The sequence below is a fragment of the Bubalus kerabau genome, chromosome X (assembly GCF_029407905.1).
Source record: "Bubalus kerabau isolate K-KA32 ecotype Philippines breed swamp buffalo chromosome X, PCC_UOA_SB_1v2, whole genome shotgun sequence".
NCBI lineage: Eukaryota > Metazoa > Chordata > Mammalia > Artiodactyla > Bovidae > Bubalus > Bubalus kerabau.
Genome location: NC_073647.1, coordinates 77988940 through 78012655, shown reverse-complemented (window position 1 = coordinate 78012655; position 23716 = coordinate 77988940). Strand labels below are relative to the sequence as shown.

The following is a 23716-nucleotide window of genomic DNA, read 5'->3' as shown; positions in this document are numbered from 1 at the left end:
GGTAGCTCATTCCAGAAATACATAAAAGATGCAGTTTAATGAATCCCAGCTAACAGTAGAATAGAGATTGCTACCAAAGAGTTCATCCTAATACTGGATCCCCAAAGGTGGAGGTCAAGTACAGCTGAAGGCTGGACAAGATTAGAGGGCTGGAGACCATGCAATCAAAAATGTTGTCTATCAACTGTTTCCCAACTCAAAATAGGCCATGATTTCCCACCTGCTACCACTGGGAACACTTTTAACACGTTTCAGTGGGAACACTTAAAATATACACACACACAAGAACACATACACACATATGTATGCTCCTGCTCTTGCCCAACACACCTACAATCTGTGCACCTATCTTCTACCCAGTCAAAACATGGCTTTCAGACTATCCTGAGAACTTAATTTCCAATATTCCATTGATAATTAACCAGACGGCACAGTGAAAGAGCACTGGTCTGTTTATTTATTTATTTATTTTGTTGGGCTGTAGTTTTTATTTTTTCAATATAAATATATTTATTTTAATTGGAGGCTAATTACTTTACATCACCGTAGTGGTTCTGCCATACATTGACATGGATCCGCCATGGGTGTACATGTGTTCCCCATCCTGAACACCCCTCCCACCTCCCTCCCCATCCCATCCCTCTGGGTCATCCCAGTACACCAGCCCCGAGCACCTTGTCTCATTCATCGAAATGACTGGTGATGCATTTCAATGCCATTTTCCCAAATCATCCCACCCTCGTCCTCTCTACCAGAGTCCAAACGACTGTTCTATACATCTGTGTCTCTTAGACGTTACGCATATAGGGTTATCATTACCATCTTTCTATATTCCATATACACATGTTAGTATACAGTATTGCTGTTTTTTTTCTGGCTTACTTCACTCTGTATAATAGGCTACAGTTTCATCCACCTCATTAGAACTGATTCAAATGTATTCTTTTAAATGGCTGAGTAATACTCCATTGTGTATATGTACCACAGCTTTTCTTATCCATTCATCTGCTGATGGAAATCTAGGTTGCAGCCTGGTAGGCTGCAGTCCATTGGGGTTGCACAGAGTCGGACACGACTGACGCGACTTAGCAGCAGCAGCAGCAAGTTGCTTCCATGTCCTGGCTATTATAAACAGTGCTGAGATGAACATCGGGGTACAGGTGTCTCTTTTAATTCTGGTTTCCTCGGTGTGTATGCCCAGCAGTGGGATTGCTGGGTCATAAGGCAGTTCTATTTCCAGTTTTTTAAGGAATCTCCACACTGTTCTCCATAGTGGCTGTACTAGTTTGCATTCCCACCAACACTGTAAGAGGGTTCCCTTTTCTCCACACCCTCTCCAGCATTTATTGCTTGTAGACTTTTAGATAGCAGCCATTCTGACTGGCGTGAAATGGTACCTCATTATGGTTTTGAGTGATGATGAGAATCTTTTGATGTGTTCATTAGCCATCTGTATGTCTTCTTTGGAAAAAAGTCTCTTTAGGTCTTTGGCCCATTTTTTGATTGGGTCGTTAATTTTTATGGAATTGAGTTGCAAGAGTTGCTTGAATATTTTTGAGATTAATTCTTTGTCAGTTGCTTTGTTTGCTATTATTTTCTCCCATTCTGAAGGCTGTCTTTTCACCTTGCTTATAATTTCCTTTGTTGTGCAAAAGCTTTTAAGTTTAATTAGGTCCCATTTGTTTATTTTTGCCTTTATTTCCATTACTCAGGGAGGTGAGTCATAGAGGATACTGCTGTTATTTATGTCAGAGAGTGTTTTGCCTATGTTTTCCTCTAGGAGTTTTATAGTTTCTGGTATTACATTTAGATCTTTAATCTATTTTGAGTTTATTTTTTGTATGGTGTTAGAAAGCATTCTAGTTTCATTATTTTACAAGTGGTTGACCAGTTTTCCCAGCACCACTTGTTAAAGAGATTGTCTTTTCTCCATTGTATATTCTTGCCTCCTTTGTTGAAGATAAGGTGTCCATAGGTGCGTGGATTTATCTCTGGGCTTTTTATATTGTTCCATTGATCTATATTTCTGTCTTTGTGCCAGTACCATACTGTCTTGATGACTGTGGCTTTGTAGTAGAGCCTGAAGTCAAGCAGGTTGATTCCTCCAGTTCCATTCTTCTTTCTCAAGATTGCTTTGGCTACTTGAGATTTTTTGTATTTCCATACAAATTGTGAAATTATTTGTTCTAGTTCTGTGGAAAATACCATTGGTAGCTTAATAGGGATTGCACTGAATCTATAGATTGCTTTGGGTAGTATACTCATTTTCACTATATTGATTCTTTCAATCCATTAACATGGTATATTTCTCCATCTATTTGTGTCCTCTTTGATTTCTTTCATCAGTGTTTTATACTTTTCTATATATAAGTCTTTTGTTTCTTTACATAGATATATTCCTGTTGCTGCTGCTAAGTCACTTCAGTCGTGTCCAAATCTGTGCAACGCGATGGAGTGCAGCCTACCAGGCTTCTCCATCCATGGGATTCTCCAGGCAACTGGAATGGGTTGCCATTTCCTTCTCCAATGCATGAAAGTGGAAAGTGAAAGTGAAGTTGCTCAGTCGTGTCTGACTCTTAGCGACCCCATGGACTGCAGCCTACCAGGCTCCTCCATCCATGGGATTTTCCAGGCAACAGTACTGGAGTGGGGTGCCATTGCCTTCTCCCAGTATTTTATCATTTTTGTTGCAATGGTGAATGGAATTGTTTCCTTAATTTCTCTTTCTGTTTTTTCATTGTTAGTATATAGGAATGCAAGGGATTTCTGTGTTAATTTTATATCCTGCAAATTTACTATATTCATTGATTAGCTCTAGTAATTTTCTGGTGGAGTCTTTAGGGTTTTCTATGTAGAGGATCATGTCATCTGCAAACAGTGAGACTTTAACTTCTTCTTTTCCAATCTGGATTCCTTTTATTTCTTTTTCTGCTCTGATCACTGTGGCCAAAGCTTCCAAAACTATGTTGAATAGTACTGGTGAGAGTGGGCACCCTTGTCTTGTTCCTGACTTTAGGGGAAATGCTTTCAATTTTTCACCATTGAGAATAATGTTTGCTGTGGGTTTGTCATGTATAGCTTTTATTATGTTGAGGTATATTCCTTCTATTCTTGCTTTCTGGAAGGTTTATATCATAAATGGATGTTGGATTTTGTCAAAGGCTTTCTGTGCATCTATTGAGATAATCATATGATTTTTATCTGTCAATTTGTTAATGTGGTGTATTACATTGGTTGATTTGGGGATATTAAAGAATCCATGCACCCCTGGGATAAAGCCCACTTGGTCATGATGTATGATCTTTTTAATATGTTGTTGGATTCTGATTGCTAGAATTTTTTTAAGGATTTTTGCATCTATGTTCATCAGTGATATTGGCCTGTAGTTTTCTTTTTTTGTGGGATCTTTGCCTGCTTTTGGTATTAGGGTGATGGTAGCCTCATAGAATGAGTTTGGAAGTTTACCTTCCTCTGCAATTTTCTAGAAGAGTATGAGTAGGATAGGTGTTCAGTTTAGTTCAGTTCAGTCACTCAGTCGTGTCCGACTCTTTGTGATCCCATGAATCACAGCACGCCAGGCCTCCCTGTCCATCACCAACTCCCAGAGTTCACCCAAACTCATGTCCATCGAGTTGGTGATGCCATCCAGCCATCTCATCCTCTGTCGTCCCCTTCTCCTCCTGCCCCCAATCCCTCCCAGTAACAGAGTCTTTTCCAATGACTAAACTCTTTGCATGAGGTGCCCAAAGTATTGGAGTTTCAGCTTTAGCATCAGTCCTTCCAATGAACACCTAGGACTGATCTCCTTTAGAATGGACTCGTTGGATCTCCTTGCAGTCCAAGGGACTCTCAAGAGTCTTCTCCAACACCACAGTTCAAAAGCATCAATTCTTCGGCGCTCAGCTTTCTTCACAGTCCAACTCTCACATCCATACATGACCACTGGAAAAACCATAGCCTTGACTAGATGGACCTTTGTTGGCAAAGTAATGTCTCTGCTTTTCAATATGCTATCTAGGTTGGTCATAACTTTTCTTCCAAGGAGTAAGTGTCTTTTAATTTCATAGCTCTTCTCTAAATTTTTGGTAGAATTCAGCTGTGAAGCCATCTGGTACTGGGGTTTTGCTTGCTGGAAGATTTCTGTTTGCAGTTTCAATTTCTGTGCTTGTGATGGGTCTGTTAAGATTTTCTGTTTCTTCCAGGCTTAGTTTTGGAAAGTTGTAGTTTTCTAAGAATTTGTCCATTTTTCAAGTTGTCCATTTTATTGGCATATAGTTGCTGATAGTAGTCTCTTATGATTCTTTGTATTTCTATGTTGTCTGTTGTGATTTCTCCATTTTCATTTCTAATTTTGTTGATATGATTCTTCTCCCTTTGTTTCTTGATGAGTCTGGCTAATGGTTTTTCAATTTTATTTATTTTCTCAAAGAACCAGCTTTTAGGTTTCTTGATTTTTGCTATTGTCTCTTTTGCATTTACTTCTACCCTAATTTTAAAGATTTCTTTCCTTCTACTAACCCTGGGGTTCTTCATTTCTTCCTTCTAGTTGCTTTAGGTGTAGAGTTTGGTTATTTAGTTGACTTTTTTCTTCTTTCTTGAGGTAAGCCTGTATCGCTGTGAACCTTCCCCTTAGCACTGCTTTTACAGTGTTCCATAGGTTTGGGGTTGTGTGTTTTCATTTTCATTCTTTTTATGCAGATTTTTATTTCTTTTTTGATTCTTCTGTGATTTGTTGGTTATTAAGCAGCATGTTGTTCAGCCTCCATATGTTGGAATTTTTAATATTTTTTCTCATGTAATTGAGATCTAATCTTACTGCATTGTGGTCAGAAAAGATGCTTGGAATGATTTCAATTTTTTTGAATTTTCCAAGGCTAGATTTATGGCCCAGAATGTGATCTACCCTGGAGAAGGTTCCATGTGCACTTGAGTAAAAGGTGAAATTCCTTGTTTTAGGGTGAAATCTCCTATAGATATCAATTAGGTCTAACTGGTCTATTGTATCATTTAAAGTTTGTGTTTCCTTGTTAATTTTCTGTTTAGTTGATCTATCCATAGGTGTGAGTGCGGTATTAAGGTCTCCCACTATTATTGTGTTATTGTTAAATTCCCCTTTCATAATTGTTAGCATTTGCCTTACATATTACGGTGCTCCTATGTTGGGTGCATTGAAGAAGGAAATGGCACCCCACTCCAGTGTTCTTGCCTGGAGAATCCCAGGGATGGGGGAGCCTGGTGGGCTGCTGTTTATTGGGTCGCACAGAGTCGGACATGACTGAAGCAACGTAGCAGCAGCAGCATGTTGGGTGCATATATATTTATAATTGTTATATCTTCTTCGTGGATTGGTCTTTTGATTATTATGTTGTGTCCTTCTTTGTCTCTTTTCACAGCCTTTGTTTTAAAAGTCTATTTTATCTGATATGAGTATTGCTACTCCTGCTTTCTTTTGGTCTCTTTATTTGGAATATCTTTTTTCCAGCCGTTCACTTTTAGCCTATATGTGTCCCTTGTTTTGAGGTGGGTCTCTTGTAAACAACATATACAGGGGTCTTGGTTTTGTATCCATTCAGCCAGTCTTTGTCTTTTGTTTGGGGCATTCAACCCATTTACATTTAAGCCAATTATTGATAAGTATGATCCCGTTGCCATTTAGTTTGTTATTTTGGGTTCAAGTTTATACTCCCTTTCTGTGCTTCCTGTTGAGAGAAGATCCTTTAGCATTTGTTGAAGAGCTGGTTTAGTGGTAATGAATTCTCTCAGCTTTTGCTTGCCTGTAAAGCTTTGGATTTCTCCTTCATATTTTAATGTGATCCTTGCTGGATACAGTAATCTGGGTTGTAGGCTTTTCTCTTTCATCACTTAAATATGTCCTGCCATTCCCTTCTGGCCAGTTTTTATGTTTTAAGCCGTAATTAAACAAATATACACTGGTGTCATTTTATTGAATACTAAAAGTAAATTAAATGAAACCACTGTACTTTTTGTCACATCATCTGGATGTGATTTTTATATACTAGAGAATATCAAGTAATTTGATAACACTTAACTTCCTGAGATGAGAAAATCTGGTACAGCTACAATTACCATAACCAAAAATTTTTGGCTTAGTTTGGTGGGCAGCCTCAAAGGAATATACCCACAGTATTCCTAGTTACTTATGAAGCCCCATTATTCTTTAACTTCAAAAGTGTAGAATTCCTGTTTTGTTTTTTAAAGCAGAGTGGCTGCTGCTAAGGAGAGAAAAAAGTCAGATGTAAGTGTTTGCAGGACTAAAGCCAATCTGAGAATTTCTATATTACATGAATTTACTTTTATGACAAGTAATCATTCAAATGAACTCTGGCTTCCCTAACAAGATTAAAGTTTCAAAATGTAAAAGACATTTTCTACTTGGTAAAATATTTACTTCCTAAGTGTTCTGAAAAGCTTTATATATTCTTCTTTAGAAAGAATTTATGCAGCCTTGCAGCATTTAAATTAAAACCGAAACATCATGATGTAAGAAAAAATGAGAGCCAAGGCTTCTGCTATCCCATTGAGAAATACTGGAAACAAATATTGAGAAAATGAAAATAATTAGATGAAAATATACTGCTTGGAACTTAACATTAAGCAGGTGCAGAAAGTGAGTGAAAGGAGAACTTTAAGTCTTAGTACTCGATTTTTATTGCTAATAAAGGGAATTTTAAAGCAGTACTAATTGATTGAACAAAACCCATGATTAGTGGTAATTACAGATATTTTCTCCATACACTATGATTTTGCTGAATTTCTAAAGAGATAATCAAGGCTATTATTGTTAATAGATGGGAAAAATCATATAAAGATTTCCATATTTTGTCACAATTGAACTGAGATAAAGTAGTCCTCCCTTCCCTCCCCATAAAAAAGAATTGTCCTTGTCAGGAAAATAAGTTATGGATCTTGTTTTTAAAAACAAGTTTCCCTGAATGAAGGAAAAAAAAAGGGATTTCCATAATACCTTTAATAGTTGCCTAAGGGCTCTGTAAATAAGAATAACTAAAAACTACAAAGATTTTAAAAGAAAATCTAGATTTATCTGGGTCTTTAAACACTTTTCTGAAAGACAATACACAGTTTTTAATATGCTGAAAAATACAAATTTTATGTGTTACACTGTAATGGCCAAATCCTTCAGCAATAAATTCTGCCATGATGAAAATCTTCATAACAAAGACCCTTTGTGATAAAGTCCTACTACATGAAAAGACTATGTATAATGCCTTAGAATGGAATTATTTATGTATTGAAAACTAAACGTGCACAACAGTGAGCTAGATACTGAGGGGGAATACAAAGAATATTATGTGGAACAGGTAGAAATTTTGGACTCCAGAATTCCTGTTTATAGCACACAGTGATAAGAGTCTACATATCACAGGAATATATGCCTGGTAGAGCTTCAGTAAGACACATGGTCCAGTCTCTCAGCTTTGAGAAGGTCTTTGCCTTCCTTAAACCCTCCAAAATATATGATTTAAAGTAAGACAGAAGTTCTACAATGACCCTTTGTTGCAGTCCAAGTTCTAATTGATTCCTCATTAGCCCAATTTAGCCCCATTTCCTCCTTGGAGATAATTGGTCAACCCCTTTTTATATCATTAAGCTTTAAAAGAGCAATTAAGCTCTTTTACTGACAAAACTATTCCAGTGCCATCAGGTAAATAATATTTGAGTTAATTTTATTTTTTAAAAAATATTTCACACAAATATTTCTAAGATGCTGCACATGAGAACAAAACCAGTATTCAACAGTAAACATTGATTTGAGGAGGTGAGGTCTTGAAGATTAAGTAATAGCAATAATAAGGTATCCACACCAAAATTCTAACAATAAAAAAACAAATTAGGCAGAAACCAATACAACATTGTAAAGCAATTATCCTCCAATTAAAAATAAATTCAAAAATAAAATAAAATGGATAACCAAAAAATAAAAAAATAAAAGGCTGTCCCCAACACTGAAGATGAATAAAAATAAAACAGAAAGTTCAAAGGAAACAATGATTAAACAAAAAACAATTTCTACAGAATAATGTGATATAAATAGTCTTGCAGCCAATAATTCACCTGCTGTTTTCCATAATCAATCTAATATTAAACTGAGTAGTACATTGAATAGTCCAGTAAGTGGTATGAATGGCAAGTTAACTATCTTTTTTTTCCATACACACACATAGTCATGTTAAAGATTCAGGACTATTTTTTCCTAGTTAGAATTCTGATGGGATTATGAATAGTCACTCTGGCTGTTAGGAGGGGGGGCTGTCATTACCTTTCCGAAGGCATGTTGTTGTTACCAAATGCCTTCATAAACATACTCACAAATATATGGGAATATAGCAAGGAGATCAAACCAGTCAGTCCTAAAGGAAATCAACCCTGAATATTCATAGGAAGGACTGATGCTGAAGTTCAAGCTCCAATACTTTGGCCACCTGATGCAAAGAGCTGACTCATTGGAAAAGGCCGTGATGCTGGGAAAGATTGAAGGCAAGAGGAGAAGGGGGTGACAGAGGACGAGGTGGTTGGATGGCATCACCGATTCAATGGACATGAGTTTGAGCACATTCCAGGAGATAGTGAAGGACAAGGAAGCCTGGCGTGACACGGTCCATGGGGTCACAAAGAGTCGGACATGACTGAGCAAGTGAACAACAAGAGATGTGTATTTTCTCACTTTTCACTTGGGGTTTCCAACATAGGTCAAAGAGTAGATTCTGGTTTAAATAACAAATTATTATGATTTAACTTCATATCAAGAAGATATCAAACAGTAATACTCCCCCTCTGAAAGCACCTGTTGAGTACACACATCAATAATCAGGTCTTTTCTCATTATCTTTACTGACTTGACCTGAGCACTGAAATAATGGAAGGTAAATACTATAAGTTGCTTCCATAGCTGCTAAATTTGAAGACATGTTATATGATGTTAAAGGATAAGACAAATGGTATGATAATCCTTCCCATCTTATACATATGATAATTCAAGAAGGTAGAACAGTGTGCATTATCCAAAGGCACAATACATCCATGAAAAAGGCAGTAAAGCCATGTTAATTAAAAGCGAACTATCATCCTGGATTCCCAGGTGGGTCAGGAAGATCACCTAGAGTAGGGAATGGCAATCCACACCAGTATTATCGCCTGGAAAATTACATGGGCAGAGGAGCCTAGTGGGCTATAGTCCATGGGGTTGCAAAGAATCACACATGACTGCATGACTGAGCATGCACATGCACACATGCGCACACACACACACACAATATCATCTAATGGTTCTTAACATTTTGGGGGTCAGTTGGCTCCTTGAGAATATAGTGAAAGCTTCAAATTCTCTCCTCAGAAAAATATGGTAAAACAAAATTTGTCTACAAATTTCAGGAGCCACAGAAGCCCCCAGTTAAAGACTGGGACCCTGGACTAAAAACCTTTCACCATATTAGATACTAGCTATAATTAGCAATGACACAGTTTAAAGTGTGGCTTCTAGAACTTTATTCCATAGATTTTAACTAGTTTCCTGATTAACCATTCACATAATTTTTCAGAGAAATAACTTTCATTAGTGCCAAATAAACACTGCTTTACCATAGTTACCCTACAAAAAAACAACTCACCAACTTTTGCAAAGGCCTCTTTGAGTTCATCAAGCTCATCTTTGGAAATCTGAGTGGTAGCCATCTCATCCATTTAAAGATCTAAAGAGAAACCAAAAAAGGTTAAGACTTGAAAACAGTCACAGATAAAGAGAACAAACAGGTAGATGCAGGACGGGAGGGGAGAGGGGGAGGAAAGAAGTGAGCAAGGTAAAGAGGTACAAACTTCCAATTATAAATTGAAAAATAACTGAGTCACAGGTATGAAATGTACAGTGTGGGAAATACAGTAAATAACTAATATCTTTGTGTGGTGACATAATTAAAACTAGACTTATCCTGGTGATCAGTTTGGAATGTACAGAAATATCAAATCACTATGTTAGGTAACAAGAACTAACAGTGTTGTGGGTCAATTATACTTCAAAAACAAACTGACAGAAAAAGAGATGAGATTGGTGGTTACAAGATGCAGGGGTTTACCAGAGGATAGGGAATTGGATGAAGGCAGTCAAAAGGTATAAACTCCCAGTTATAAGTAAGTAATAGGGATGTAATGTACAACATGATAACTATAATATGAAAGTTGTTAAGAGAGCAAATCCTAAGAGTTCTCATCAAAAGGAAAAACATGTTTTTCTTTTATTTTGTATCTATATGAGATAATGCATGTTTAATAAATTTATTGTGATGATCTTTTCATGATGTATATAAATCATTTTGCTGTTCACCTTAAACTTCTACAATGCTGTATGCCAATTATATCTATAAAACTGGAAGAAAAAAATTTTAAGACAAAAAATTTGTGATGAATATATTATAAGCAATTCTGTAAACTCTCATTTTAGGGACAATTTAGACAGAAATGCAAACTACTAGAACTATCTGAATAGGTTCCCATATTTCTAGCTACAGCCATAATGAAGAAAACAAATGAGAAATTATCATTGGTCAAAAGCTCCTCAGACAAAAATACTTCTCAATCTTCCTTTCAAGGACAAAGTCTTATGCTGCATTCAAAGAATGTAAAGAAGGGGGCAAGGTAGCAAGAAATGATAGATTCTTGGTTATATGAGCCAAAATGAAGTCAAAATTATGTGACTAAAGATTCAAGTAAAATATAACTTTTTTAGGACTTCCCTGGTGGTCCAGTGGTTAGGTCTCTGTACTTCCACTGCAAAGGGCACAGGTTCAATCCCTGGAGGGGGAACTAAGATCCCGTATGCCACATAGCATGGCCAATAAATAAAGAAATGTTTTCAAAATAACTTTTTCAATTAGCATCTATCTATCTTACTGGCTAGTTCCATTTTTTCCGTCTTTATTGAGATATGTGACATAATATTGTGTAAGTTTAAGCTGTACAACATAACAACTTGATATATACATATATTGTGAAATATATAGTAACTCAACCACAATAAAGTAAGTTAACACATCTATCACCTCACATAGTTACCATTTTTTCCCCTTAAGTCATTTAAGAGTCATTCACTGTGGAAAATCTTATGTTCAAATAGGAGCATACTAATAGCTACCAATCATCCCCATTAAAGAATGAATCAACTAAAACAAATTATTTTTGGGTTTGATACAGAAACACACACAAGAGCATGCTTATCAACACATCTTTGTGTACACAACTTATTAACATTATTTGAGCTTATACTCTTCCTGATTTGGCCCTATTTTACCTATTTAACCAACAAATAGGGCTTGGCAAACTATGGTCTGTGGGACCAATCTGGACCACTGCTTATTTCTGTATGGCCCCGACCATCTGTATGTTGTTTTTTTTTGTTTTTTTTTTTTTTCAGATAGACATCTGCTGTCAAATGTTTGAACTTCAATAAAATGAAATGTTATCCCAGAAAAAAAAAAAAGGAATTCCATTTTTTCTCATAACTACAGTTGTAGTGCTGAAAAAAGTACTCAAATAGTTATTATTTTTTGAATTTTGTCAGTAAAAAATTGTGGAAACAATAGTTAAATCCTTGACATAAATAATATAATATTCTTATTTTGCCTCTTGGTGTACAATATTTATGAGGGGACCTTTACAGAAAATCTTGATTGATTCCTGCAATAGAGAAAGGAGGTCTGTACTACAATGGAAAATCCCCACATACAAACCTATTAACAACTTTTAGACAGAAGGAAATGCACATGATTATTTGTTGCCTTTTTTTTTTTTTTCCTCATTTAATCTTTTTAACTCCTGGAGGAGGAAATGGCAACCCACTCCAGTATTCTTGCCCAGAGAATTCCATGGTCAGAGGAACCTGGCCAGCTACAGTCCATGGGGTTGCAAAGAGTTGGACATGACTGAGCGACTTTCACATACACAATCTTTTTAAAGAAATTTACTTTTTAGCCGAACTGAGCAAAAAGCAGAGAATTTAGTTTCCATATACCCCCTGCCCTAACAGTCTCACAGCCTCCCTCATTATGAACATCTTTCATCAGTGATACATTTGTTACAACTGATGAACCTTCTTTAACACAGCATTGTCACCTAAGTCAACAGTTTACATTAGGCTCACTCTTTGTGCTGTACATACTATGCATTTTGTATATACAAAATGGATACCATTATAGTATCATACAGGATAGTGTCACTGCCCTAAATGTGTTGCCTGTTAAAGTTCAAAAACTATATGAAAAGCAAATTTGAGATCTTATATTTATCTCTTTTAAACACTTTTATTAAAAGTTAAAAAATTACTTGCCAACTCTTCTGTCTGCCATGATGCCTAATATTTAATACAGAAGAGCTCAAAAGAGAGTGAACCACATCTGTCTTCTGCACACCCATCACTGTCACTTCTAGAACTAACCACAATTCCAGTCATGTAGTAAGGGACTCAAAAAAATAGTACTTTCATAAATTCATCCATTCAACAACTATGTGCCAAGCCCTACATCAGATAAATTCATATTCCTACTAATCATCTGAACCCTCATAACAGCCTTTTGAGGCAAATATTCTTACTCCTTTTAGAATTCAAACTCAGGTTTCTCAAATCCCTGCAAAGATTTAAAATGACCATATGATACTATTTGCTATGTTTCCACCCTAATACAACACACATTTACAATGACTCATATTTTTAAAAAGTTAAATAGCAGACTTTTCAAAAACTTGTCTGTTCATAAAACTTTTCTTACCTCTAGTGTTAAAATGTCACTAAAGATGGACAACTTCTCAGTAGATAAGCTGTGTAAAAAACACCTTTCAGAGCAGTCTCAGGATCTATAGGGTAAAGAAAGATCTTCAGTTGTATACGAAGGCAGTCATTTTCAAGATTTGGAGAGTAAAAAATGTTTTTGCCTAAGTTAGCCTGCAACCTGATAATGGTACTTTTAAAAATATTCTATACCTTACTAATATGATGTTCAACATTTCTGATTACCAAAATACTCTACAGGTTTCACTCTAATTTTCTTTACACATATTTTAAGTAATCATGTTTTCAATGTGAAATAATTGCCCCTCTCTAGTAATGATATCACACAGAACAATGGCACAGAAAGTTTGAAAGTGAGACTGTCTCAGAAAATTAAAAACACGTGGCCTCTCCTTCAGTTCTAAAGTTTCCATCTTGTTTGGCAATTTGTGAGTCAATAATAATCCAAAATATATGTTTTTTTAACAATATATTATTTTTTGTTGTGCAGAAGCTTTTAATTTTAATTAGATCCCATTTGTTTATTTTTGCTTTTATTTCCAATATTCTGGGAGGTGGGTCATAGAGGATCCTTCTGTGATTTATGTCAGAGAGTGTTTTGCCCATGTTCTCCTCTAAGAGTTTTATAGTTTCTGGTCTTACGTTTAGATCTTTAATCCATTTTGAGTTTATTTTTGTGTATGGTGTTAGAAAGTGTTCTAGTTTCATTCTTTTACATTTGGTTGACCAGTTTTCCCAGCACCACATGTTAAAGAGATTGTCTTTTCTCCATTGTATATTCTTGCCTCCTTTGTCAAAGATAAGGTGTCCATAGGTGCATAGATTTATCTCTGGGCTTTCTATTTTTTTCCATTTATCTATATTTCTGTCTTTGTGCCAGTACCATACTGTCTTGATGACTGTGGCTTTGTAGTAGATCCTGAAGTCAGGCAGGTTGATTCCTCCAGTTCCGTTCTTCCTTCTCAAGATTGCTTTGGCTATTCGAGGTTTTTTGTATTTCCATACAAATTGTGAAATTATTTGTTCTAGCTCTGTGAAAAATACTGTTGGTAGCTTGATAGGGACTGCATTGAATCTATAGATTGCCTTGGGTAGTATACTCATTTTCACTATATTGATTCTTTCAATCCATGAACATAGTATATTTCTCCATCTATTAGTGTCCTCTTTGATTTCTTTCACCAGAGTTTTATAGTTTTCTATATATAGCTCTTTAGTTTCTTTAGATAGATATATTCCTAAGTATTTTATTCTTTTCATTGCAATGGTGAATGGAATTGTTTCCTTAATTTCTCTTTCTATTTTCTCATTATTAGTGTATAGGAATGCAAAGGATTTCTGTGTGTTGATTTTATATCCTGCAACTTTACTATATTCATTGATTAGCTCTAGTAATTTTCTGGTGGAGTCTTTAGGGCTTTATATGTAGAGGAAACTATAAGCAAGGTGAAAAGACAGCCTTCAGAATGGGAGAAAATAATAGCAAATGAAGCAACTGACAAACAACTAATCTCAAAAATATCCAAGCAACTCCTGCAGCTCAATTACAGAAAAATAAATGACCCAATCAAAAAATGGGCCAAAGAACTAAACAGACATTTCTCCAAAGAAGACATACATACATAAACACATGAAAAGATGCTCAACATCACTCATTATCAGAGAAATGAAAATCAAAACCACAGTGAGGTACCATTTCAAGCCAGTCAGAAGGGCTGCTATCCAAAAGTCTACAAGCAATAAATGATGGAGAGGATGTGGAGAAAAGGGAACCCTCTTACGCTGTTGGTGGGAATGCAAACTAGTACAGCCACTATGGAGAACAGTGTGGAGATTCCTTTAAAACCTGGAAATAGAACTGCCTTATGACCCAGCAGTCCCACTGCTGGGCATACACACCGAGGAAATCAGAATTGAAAGAGACACGTGCACCCCAATGTTCATCGCCGCACTGTTTATAATAGCCAGGACATGGAAGCAACCTAGATGTCCATCAGCAGATGAATGGATAAGAAAGCTGTGGTACATATACACAATGGAGTATTACTCAGCCATTAAAAAGAATACATTTGAATCAGTTCTAATGAGGTGGAGGAAACTGGAGCCTATTATACAGAGTGAAGTAAGCCAAGAAGAAAAACACCAAATGCAGTATACTAATGCATATATATGGAATTTAGAAAGATGGTAACAATAACCCTGTATGCGAGGTAGCAAAAGAGACACAGATGTATAGAACAGTCTTTTGGACTCTGTGGGAGAAGGAGAGGGTGGGATGATTTGGGGGAATGTCATGGGAACATGTATAATATCATATAAGAAACGAATCACTAGTCCAGGTTCGATACAGGATGCTTGGGGCTGGTGCACTGGGATGACCCAGAGGGATGGTATGGGGAGGGAGGTGGGAGGGGGGTTCAGGATGGGGAACACGTGTTATACCCGTGGCAGATTCATGTTGATGTGTGGCAGAACCAGTACAGTATTGTAGAGTAATTAGCGTCCAATTAAAATAAATAAATTTAAATTTAAAAAAAAGAAAAGAAGCAAAAGGCAAAGGAGAAATGGAAAGGTATACCTATCTGATGCAGAGTTCCAAAAAATTTTTAAAAAAAGAATATATTATTCTTATATTGTTATATCACTTCTATAAAAGAGAAAATTAGGCAAAAGTGGTTCTGGACATGTACCTTCCACCCACCCCATACCCAGCCCCAGCCCCAACCTGCAGCACCTTTCATTCTGGCTAACCAGTGGGTTCTGAATCAGTCCTTCTCTCCCAGTTCTCCCCTTTGCAGGCAGCAGCGCTAACAGAGTAGAAATCTCTTGCCTCTTCTTTATACCCCTCCTTTAACACATATGCACTTCTATCCTCACACAATTTTACCCAGGTCTCTGTTATATGTCTAGTTCCTGCCCTCAAAGTATTTACAATCTGGGGAAGACAAAGATGTAGATAATTATAATTTGACACAAAGTGAATTAGTGGTTGCAGTAAAAGGTAGATATGGGGGAAAGACTCTTAAAACTTTAAGGATTATTAAATTCATCTCAAGCAGGCCAAGAAAGTAGCACTTTTGTTCATCCTGCAAAATTAGGATATACATACATCTCATAGAAATGATTTCAAGGCACATGCTTACTTAAAATAATTAATAAAATGCATCATTAAAAAAAAACACAAAATACACTTTCAAGTTTCCTAATTTCTTATTCCTGTCTAAATACCATCATGAAAGCCTAAAGTGACCCCTTTTACACTGATAGCTCAGATTCTTCAGCTACAGGAGACAAGAAGAGACACAACTAAGAATTAAAAGAACTGTAACACGTATATATTACCCAAAGAATATTTGTTTCGTTCCGGATAACAACATAGTTTAATTTAGGAGTCTCCCACTTAAATAAACTCCATTTTATTTATGATTATTTGAAAGTAAATAAATAAATGCTACACTGAAGCACCTGAACTAAAACTAAGAAATCCAATGCAAAGTTTAAAAGCCTCACAATACACACCTCAGTTGACAAAAATCATAATATTTAAATTAACTATTTAATGCAGATTTTTTTCCCACTATGAATAAAAAAAAAATTTGGAGAAGGAAATGGCAACCCACTCCAGTGTTCTTGCCTGAAGAATCCCAGGGACGGGGAAGCCTGGTGGGCTGCTTGCCTGAAGAATCCCAGGGACGGGGAAGCCTGGTGGGCTGCTGTCTCTGGGGTCGCACAGAGTCGGACACGACTGAAGTGACTTAGCAGCAGCAGCAGCAGCATGAATAAAAAAAGGTTTGTCCTTAAGATTACTTATGGGTACTTGATGGAATCCAGCAATTAAGTACTACCCTGGAAGAAAATACCATATTTAAATAATTTAGGGAAGACGATGGCACCCCACTCCAGTACTCTTGCCTGGAAAATCCCATGGATGGAGGAGCCTGGTAGGCTGCAGTCCATGGGGTCGCTAAGAGTCGGACACGACTGAGCGACTTCACTTTCACTTTTCACTTTCATGCATTGAAGAAGGAAATGGCAACCCACTCCAGTGTTCTTGCCTGGAGAATCCCAGGGACAGGGTGGGCCTCATGGGCTGCCGTCTCTGGGGTCGCACAGAGTCGGACACAACTGAAGCGACTTAGCAGCAGCAGCAGCAGCCAGGAACATCAGATTTTTAGAAACCGTACAAATTAAAACTACTGAAAGCTCTACCCTCTTTGGCTCAGACGGTAAAGTGGCTGTCTACAATGCGTAAGACCTGGTTTCGATCCTTGGGTCGGGAATGTCCCTTGGAGAAGGAAATGGCAATCCACTACAGTACTCTTGCCTGGAAAATCCCACAGACAGAGGAGCCTCGTAGGCCACAGTTCATGGGGTTGCAAAGAGTCGGACATGACTGAGCGACTTCACTTTCACTTTCACTACCCTCCTTATAGGACATTCATTGTACTCTTTCTCTCAAAATAAGTAAAACATCCCAGATTGGGGTTTAGGAAGCAAAACAGATGATTATTGCCCCTTAAACACCTTGATTGAATCCTGCATACTTGCAGCAAACTTGTTCCCCACCCAAGGATGTAGTATGTTAACACAGGAAGACTGAGAGATGTGGAATCAGAAGATATCAATCAGTGTCCCTGCTCTGAGACCTCCTAGCAGTGTGTCTATGAGTGAGTTTATTTAATCTTTCTAAGCCTCGGTTTCCTCCTTTGAAAACAGCCATAATAACTACTTCCCTAGTGTCCTGATGAAGATTAAAGATGGCATGTGAAGGCACACTATAAACCATGAAGCATTATACAGCAACTTCAAATCCTTAATGAAAGAAAAAGAGAAACAAATCAATTCCTAAGTAATTAAGAGGCTATGTGTAAATATAAGGCATGAGTTCTACTAAGAAGAACCTTTTAAATAAAATATACAAAAAGTTATGTCTTTTGCCCTATAATTATCAACTGCAGAGTATGACAGATCTCCTTCATATATAAAAACTATAAGCCTTTAAGTCAAAGTAATTTAAGAAGGCCGGGACTAATGAAAATTTATCAGCCACCTTTTATCCATGAGTCAATTTGGCTCCTGCATAAGGCCAGTTTCTAAACACAACTTGAAGAATGGCCAGGAGAGTTGTTTTGTTTTGTTTTGTTTTAAATTATATTCAGTTCAGTTCAGCACTTAAAAAATAGTTAACAGCTTGTCAATACTGTCACATTCTTCCTACTTTGCAGGGTTTTTTTTCCTGTGAGCAATGAAAAATGAAAGGTGAAGAGGTAAAAGGTAAATATTATTGCTGAATAAAATTTCACAGTATGTGATTGGTAGGCAAAAAGAAAGTCTGACTGTTGAAATATGTTGAAATGTGTCCTTTTCCCCAGTCTGTCTTCCCACGGAAAAAAAAAAAAAAAAGAACTTTACTTATATGGAGAGAGAGCAGGCACTGATATTAAAAAAATAATAATAAATGTATTTATATATTTTCCCTCCATTTAAATTTAGCCAAATGAAATACCAATCAAAAATAAAAGCTTCCAGGGTCTCTCGATTTTTCTGAATTCTGTCATCTGCAGAGCACTTTGTCCCAAATTCTGTTTTTCTCCCTAGCTCCAGTGCTGGCCTTTTCTATAAAGGGAAAATAGCAGGAAAAAAGCAAACCTCTCTCCTTAAACATCGAGAGACAGGAAAACAGATTTTTAAATAAGGGGATGAAACAAAAGCAAACAAAACTTTGTTTGTTTGTTTTTTCATAAAAGGATATGGTATACAACTGAGTCTGAATTCAGGGCGTCACCCATAGAGGAATCTTATGCCTATGAAGTCATCCCTAATTACAGCATTTGACTAACAATACAGCAATTACAAAACCATTCCACTGGCTCATTTAACTATACTTAAACTCTGAATACAAATCTTTGCTGAGAAAGGTGTACCTACAACTACCTGAAACAATTACTCAAATTCTGAAAAGCATTTGATGGGGGGGGTGGAGGCGGCGGGGTTGGGGGGGGGAGGAGAGAGTGCCTGTTTTTATCCCCTAAAGCGATTCACTTTAGGAATGCAGAAGACTAAATTTACTAATCTGTATCAATCACAACCAACCTTGGCTCAGGCAGCAGGGCACACACAGTGGGAAAATCAACCATGGATAATCAAGAGTTGATTATGAATTTTGTATTTTTTTCTTGAAATTGAAAGGAATTATAAGATAAAAGCAGGGGCTATTCATCAGCCACTAGCAGGTAAACAGAATTGGGAAAGTGAGGCTGATGACTTAAAATCAGCGATTTGGTCACACACACACAGTTAAGCTAATAAGTTCAAATCATGAAGAAGGGAAGGTGGATAAAACATGGAAGAATACATTATATGTATTTGTGTATTTGTCACCTTCCTCTGTCCAAAACAGGCAATGCTTCAGAACACCCATACTTCACATACCTAACTGTACCAACAGAAACTGCCACCCTGACTCCTCCCTAACTGGTAAGTCAACAGCACTAGTCTCCAGGTCAGATGGGCATGCAACCCTATGAGCTAAAGCTCACCCACTCTCACTCTGATTACTCAAGCTCTAGTGACATGTTTCCAAACGACTTGAGAAGATTTCAACTTGAATGTCTATCATACTCACCCAACTTATTCATTTATATTCAAGCCTTAAGTGAATGTTTAATATGTACCAGGCACCATGTTGAGTGCTGCATATATAGAGATTTAGGATCCAAAGTATCCTCTCGAAGACTTTACTGTCCAGAGGGGACAAAGATGGAAAACAAAGACATAGTATTAATGCCATCATGCTAGTCACTGAGTGGTAGGGTGACAGTGACGGGCTTCAGGAAGTTTTCCAGAGAAGGTGACTTTTGAACTTTATCTTAAAACATAAGGAGGACATCCTCAGACAGATATCACTGGTAAAGGCACTCTAGGCACAGAGAAGATGATATTCTGGCGCTAGAGAAAGAAGATAGTGTGGTTGGAGCACTGTGCCTAGGGTTTATGACAAACACAGTTGGAGCAGAAAGTCAGGGTCTAATTTAGAAGGCTGAGACTCAAAATCTGGACTTAACCTTCTGGCCAAGGGAGAAGGAAGGTCAGAGAGGAAAACCCCAGTCAGGAAAGTCTAAGTGTTTACATTTGAACTTTCCATGTTATTTCTCCCCTTTTCGAACACCTCTGCTGTCAAATTCAGTCTCCTTTTCAACTTTCCTCAATCTCCAGGTTTATAAATTCAAGAAGTTTGGACATAAGAAGCAGGGAGATTGAGGTAAATCACTAAGCCCTTTGGATTATCATAGCCCTTTATCACTTCATGTCTAGCTTTTTCTAAAGACCTTTTAGTCTATCTATCTACAGTCCAATCTCCCTCCTATGTAATCTTTATGCTGCTAACTTCCTGAAGAGCAGATCTAAGGTATATTCCCTATGAAAGCAAGTCCTAACTTTTTGGCACAATATCCAAGAACCCTACACACTTTTCTGTATTGATAACTATATTTCCAATGTTTCTTCCCATTACATGCACTACACACCCTGGAATCACTCTATAAAGATAACCTCTGCCCCAATCAGGGCATCTACTCTCCCATCTACTCTTCAGAAGAATCTTTGAGAAAGCCTCTTTGGATGGTCCCCATCTGAGGGAAAAATTATCTTTTCCCAGGACTCTCACAGAACTGTATGTTTTCTTCTATTACAGCCAGCATGAATCCTTTCAGATACCTATAATTTTAAATATCTTACTGTCAGATCATATGTACCAATTTTTGAATGGGAAAATACAGTCACAAAAGGATAACATTTAATACTATTATACAAAAGCTTTTTGATGGAAGGGACTGTTTCTCCTTCATCCTCATATTCCCAGCCCCTCTCACAGTGGCTACAGAGTAGGTAATAATCATAACTAAGATAATATAATAACATATCATTGTAAGCTTATATTATAACAGTTAACATTAATGGAGGACTTATTATTTAAATGAACTGTGCTATACATTATGTAAAGTTACTTCTCAGAAAAACTCTGTGAACCATGTAATACTGTTATTTCCATTTTACAGTAAAGCAAACAGGCTTACAGAAGTTGAATAACTTGCCCAGTCACATGGCTCAAGAGAGGGAGACCTAGGTCTCAACCCAACTCCACCTGACACCAGAGTCAGCATTCTCAATTGTTATGCTGTATTATAGCTTTCTCAATCACAGTTTAGTGAGTGAATTTATTTCCCCAACAAGACTATAAACTTATTTAAGTAGTAACACAGCTTACTCATCTCTGTATTCACCACAGCACTTAGCACAACACAGGGACACAAGTGTATTCTCAATAAATCTTTTATTTTCTTTTTAAACTTTTTATTTTGTATAGAGGTATCTTCCCTGGTGGCTCAGATGGTAAAGCGTCTCCCTACAATGCGGGAGACCTGGGTTCAATCCCTGGGTCAGGAAGATCTCCTGGAGAAGGAAATGGCAACCCACTCCAGTATTCTTACCTGGAAAATCCCATGGGAGGAGGAACCTGGTTAGTCTACAGTCCATGGGGTTGCAAAGAGTCGGACACGACTGAGCGACTTCACTCACTCATAGCCAATTTAACTAGTGTGATAGTTTCAGGTGGACAGCAAAGGGACCCAGCCATACATTTACATGTATCCATTCTCCCCCAGACTCTTCTCCCATCCAGGCTGCCACAAAACACTGAGCAGAGTTCCCTTTGCTATATACAGTAGGACCCTCTCAGTAAATACCTTGAATCAAAAAAGGTCCACATCTAGGATTCACAATCATTTTGATCATGTCAGTCTCATTTCAGGAAGCTATAATTATTATGCTGAAATGGCTTGTCTAAACTTTGCCAGGTATTCTGGCTCTTCTGGCATTCCTATTAGTCACATCTAACCAGTTTAACCTTTCAACAACACTCAAAATTAGCTTTTTGATCACTATCACCCTCCTGTGGAGAAGGAAATGGCAACCCACTCCAGTATTCTTACCTGGAGAATCCCATGGGCAGAGGAGCCTGGCAGGCTACGGTCCATAGGGTCACAGAGAGTTGGACACAACTGAAGCGACTAAGCACACACAAGCATGCACCATTCTCCTGAACATGTCCTACTCCTACATCAGTACCTTCTGTTTTATCCTGACCCCACTACCTCTATCTCTCCCTCCTAGTAAGAACTCCCTCTCTCTGTATCTACCTTTCAGACTTAAAATGCCCTCCGCTTTATTCCTCTTAATTCCTTACCCAAATTCTACTCATCCTTCAAGTTTCAGCAGAAGCCTCATCCTCTCTCAAACCATGTTTTCCAATGACTACACGCCCCTGCTGATCTTTCTCTTCAACTCCCACAGGATTTAGAATGTCACCACAAAATTCAGCAATTTAATCACAGACATCCTCCTATAGTTATATAAGTGGGTGAGGACGGTCTGGCTGGGACATCCATTATCCTACTAGATTCAGTTCATCTGCCTCCTCCACACAGATCCTCAAACTTGGTCAAAGAGAATAATCTTCCCCCATCAAAGAAAACCATTCTTTCGCCATCAGCACACAAATACTTGTCTAATTACTTGTTCTGATGTCTTATTTCAAGATTGTTTGTTTCTCAAGAACAGAATCTAAACTTCATCTTCCTCTCGGATATTCCCACAATGATAATCTTTTGCTGGACGCTGGGTACAGAAGTATGCCTCAAAACATATTCCAACCGACTGCAATGTTTTGAGGGTGGTGTTAATTCCCAGTATTCCCAATATCCAATGATTACTGAAATTAGGGAAGAATCAAAAACATACGGTAGTTAAGTGACTTTGCCCAAAACAGAGCTGTGCAGTAAATGTAAAAAAAAAATAAAATAAAGAGTATGTGAGAGAGAAGGTAATTAACTACTCTTACCATAAAAATGAAAACGAAGAGGCTACACAGTGCTTTATGGAAAGAAGGTACATGCCTATTATATCCTATGGAAGATAATTTAAAAATTCCTAACCAGGAATTCACTGGTTGTCCAGTGGTTAGGACCCTGTGCATGGGTTTGATTCATGGTTAGGGAACTAAGATCCCACATGCTGCCAGGTGCAGCCAAAAAAACAAAACTTTTAACAAATGTGACCATGATATTGAGAAATATAAAAAGTTGCCAGAAAATGAAGATAGGAACCCTTTTAGCTAATGCTAATTCATTTTCATTATTTAAAGAAGGGATTCAATTAATCCTTGAACTGAAATCACCAAAACTGTAACTGTGTAAAACATACAGATAATTGGCAACAGGTTCAGTAGGGACTATATATGAAAGCGTTCTAAACGTTCTTTCTTCCAAACATTGGTGTTAAGTGGGTACTGACCAAAAAACAGGCCAGACTTTTTAAAAATAAGGACAAGAATGCTGACCTTCTCTTGTGGCACATTCATTCCTATATATGACACGTTTCTGTTTCCCTGTATTTAATATCGCTTAATTTCAGCCTCTTATATGCTAACTACTATAAACAACTATTCTCATTGTATCAGTGCTAATAATTTAGTATAAATATAAGCACACACTCAGGTATCAGTGTGATTTATTTTGAGTATATGATTTTTTTTTTTTTTAACACACAAGAGCCATCACTGTGGTACCCATAGTTTTTGTTTTTGTTTTTTTTTTTAATGATTAGTTTTTAACCTTATGCTTATTTTCTCCAGGTGACTGCAACTTGGAGTTTTGTTTGCTTCCTTTTAGAAAACTTTAGTGGAATCTTGGTAAAGGAGTAACTGTAGCAGTTTAAGAGTTTATATGATCTTTCTCAATCATCTGCTGTTCTGAAAGTCACAAGTGAGTTACTCTCTAAATGGTCTCACCTGTGTCACAGGTTCCCTGTTTCGACTTACAGGTTCCTAGCCCTGAAAGTTTAGGA

At 37.2% G+C, this 23716-nt stretch overlaps 1 protein-coding gene across 6 annotated transcripts in view; it reads right to left on the bottom strand.

Moving 5' to 3' along the window:
• The window catches only part of PLS3 (plastin 3), a 97595-nt gene that overhangs the window by 36985 nt on the left and 36894 nt on the right, over window positions 1–23716 (bottom strand). For 4 of the 6 annotated variants that reach the window (XM_055562941.1, XM_055562942.1, XM_055562939.1 and 1 more), the window contains 2 exons: window positions 12795–12879; window positions 9648–9728 (listed from right to left, as the gene is read on the bottom strand). In XM_055562941.1, the coding sequence (XP_055418916.1) occupies window positions 9648–9720 (73 nt within the window). In that variant the 5' untranslated portion in view covers window positions 9721–9728; window positions 12795–12879. The remainder of the gene's footprint in view (window positions 1–9647; window positions 9729–12794; window positions 12880–23716) is intronic. The other 2 variants (XM_055562943.1, XM_055562944.1) reach the window with 1 other exon arrangement.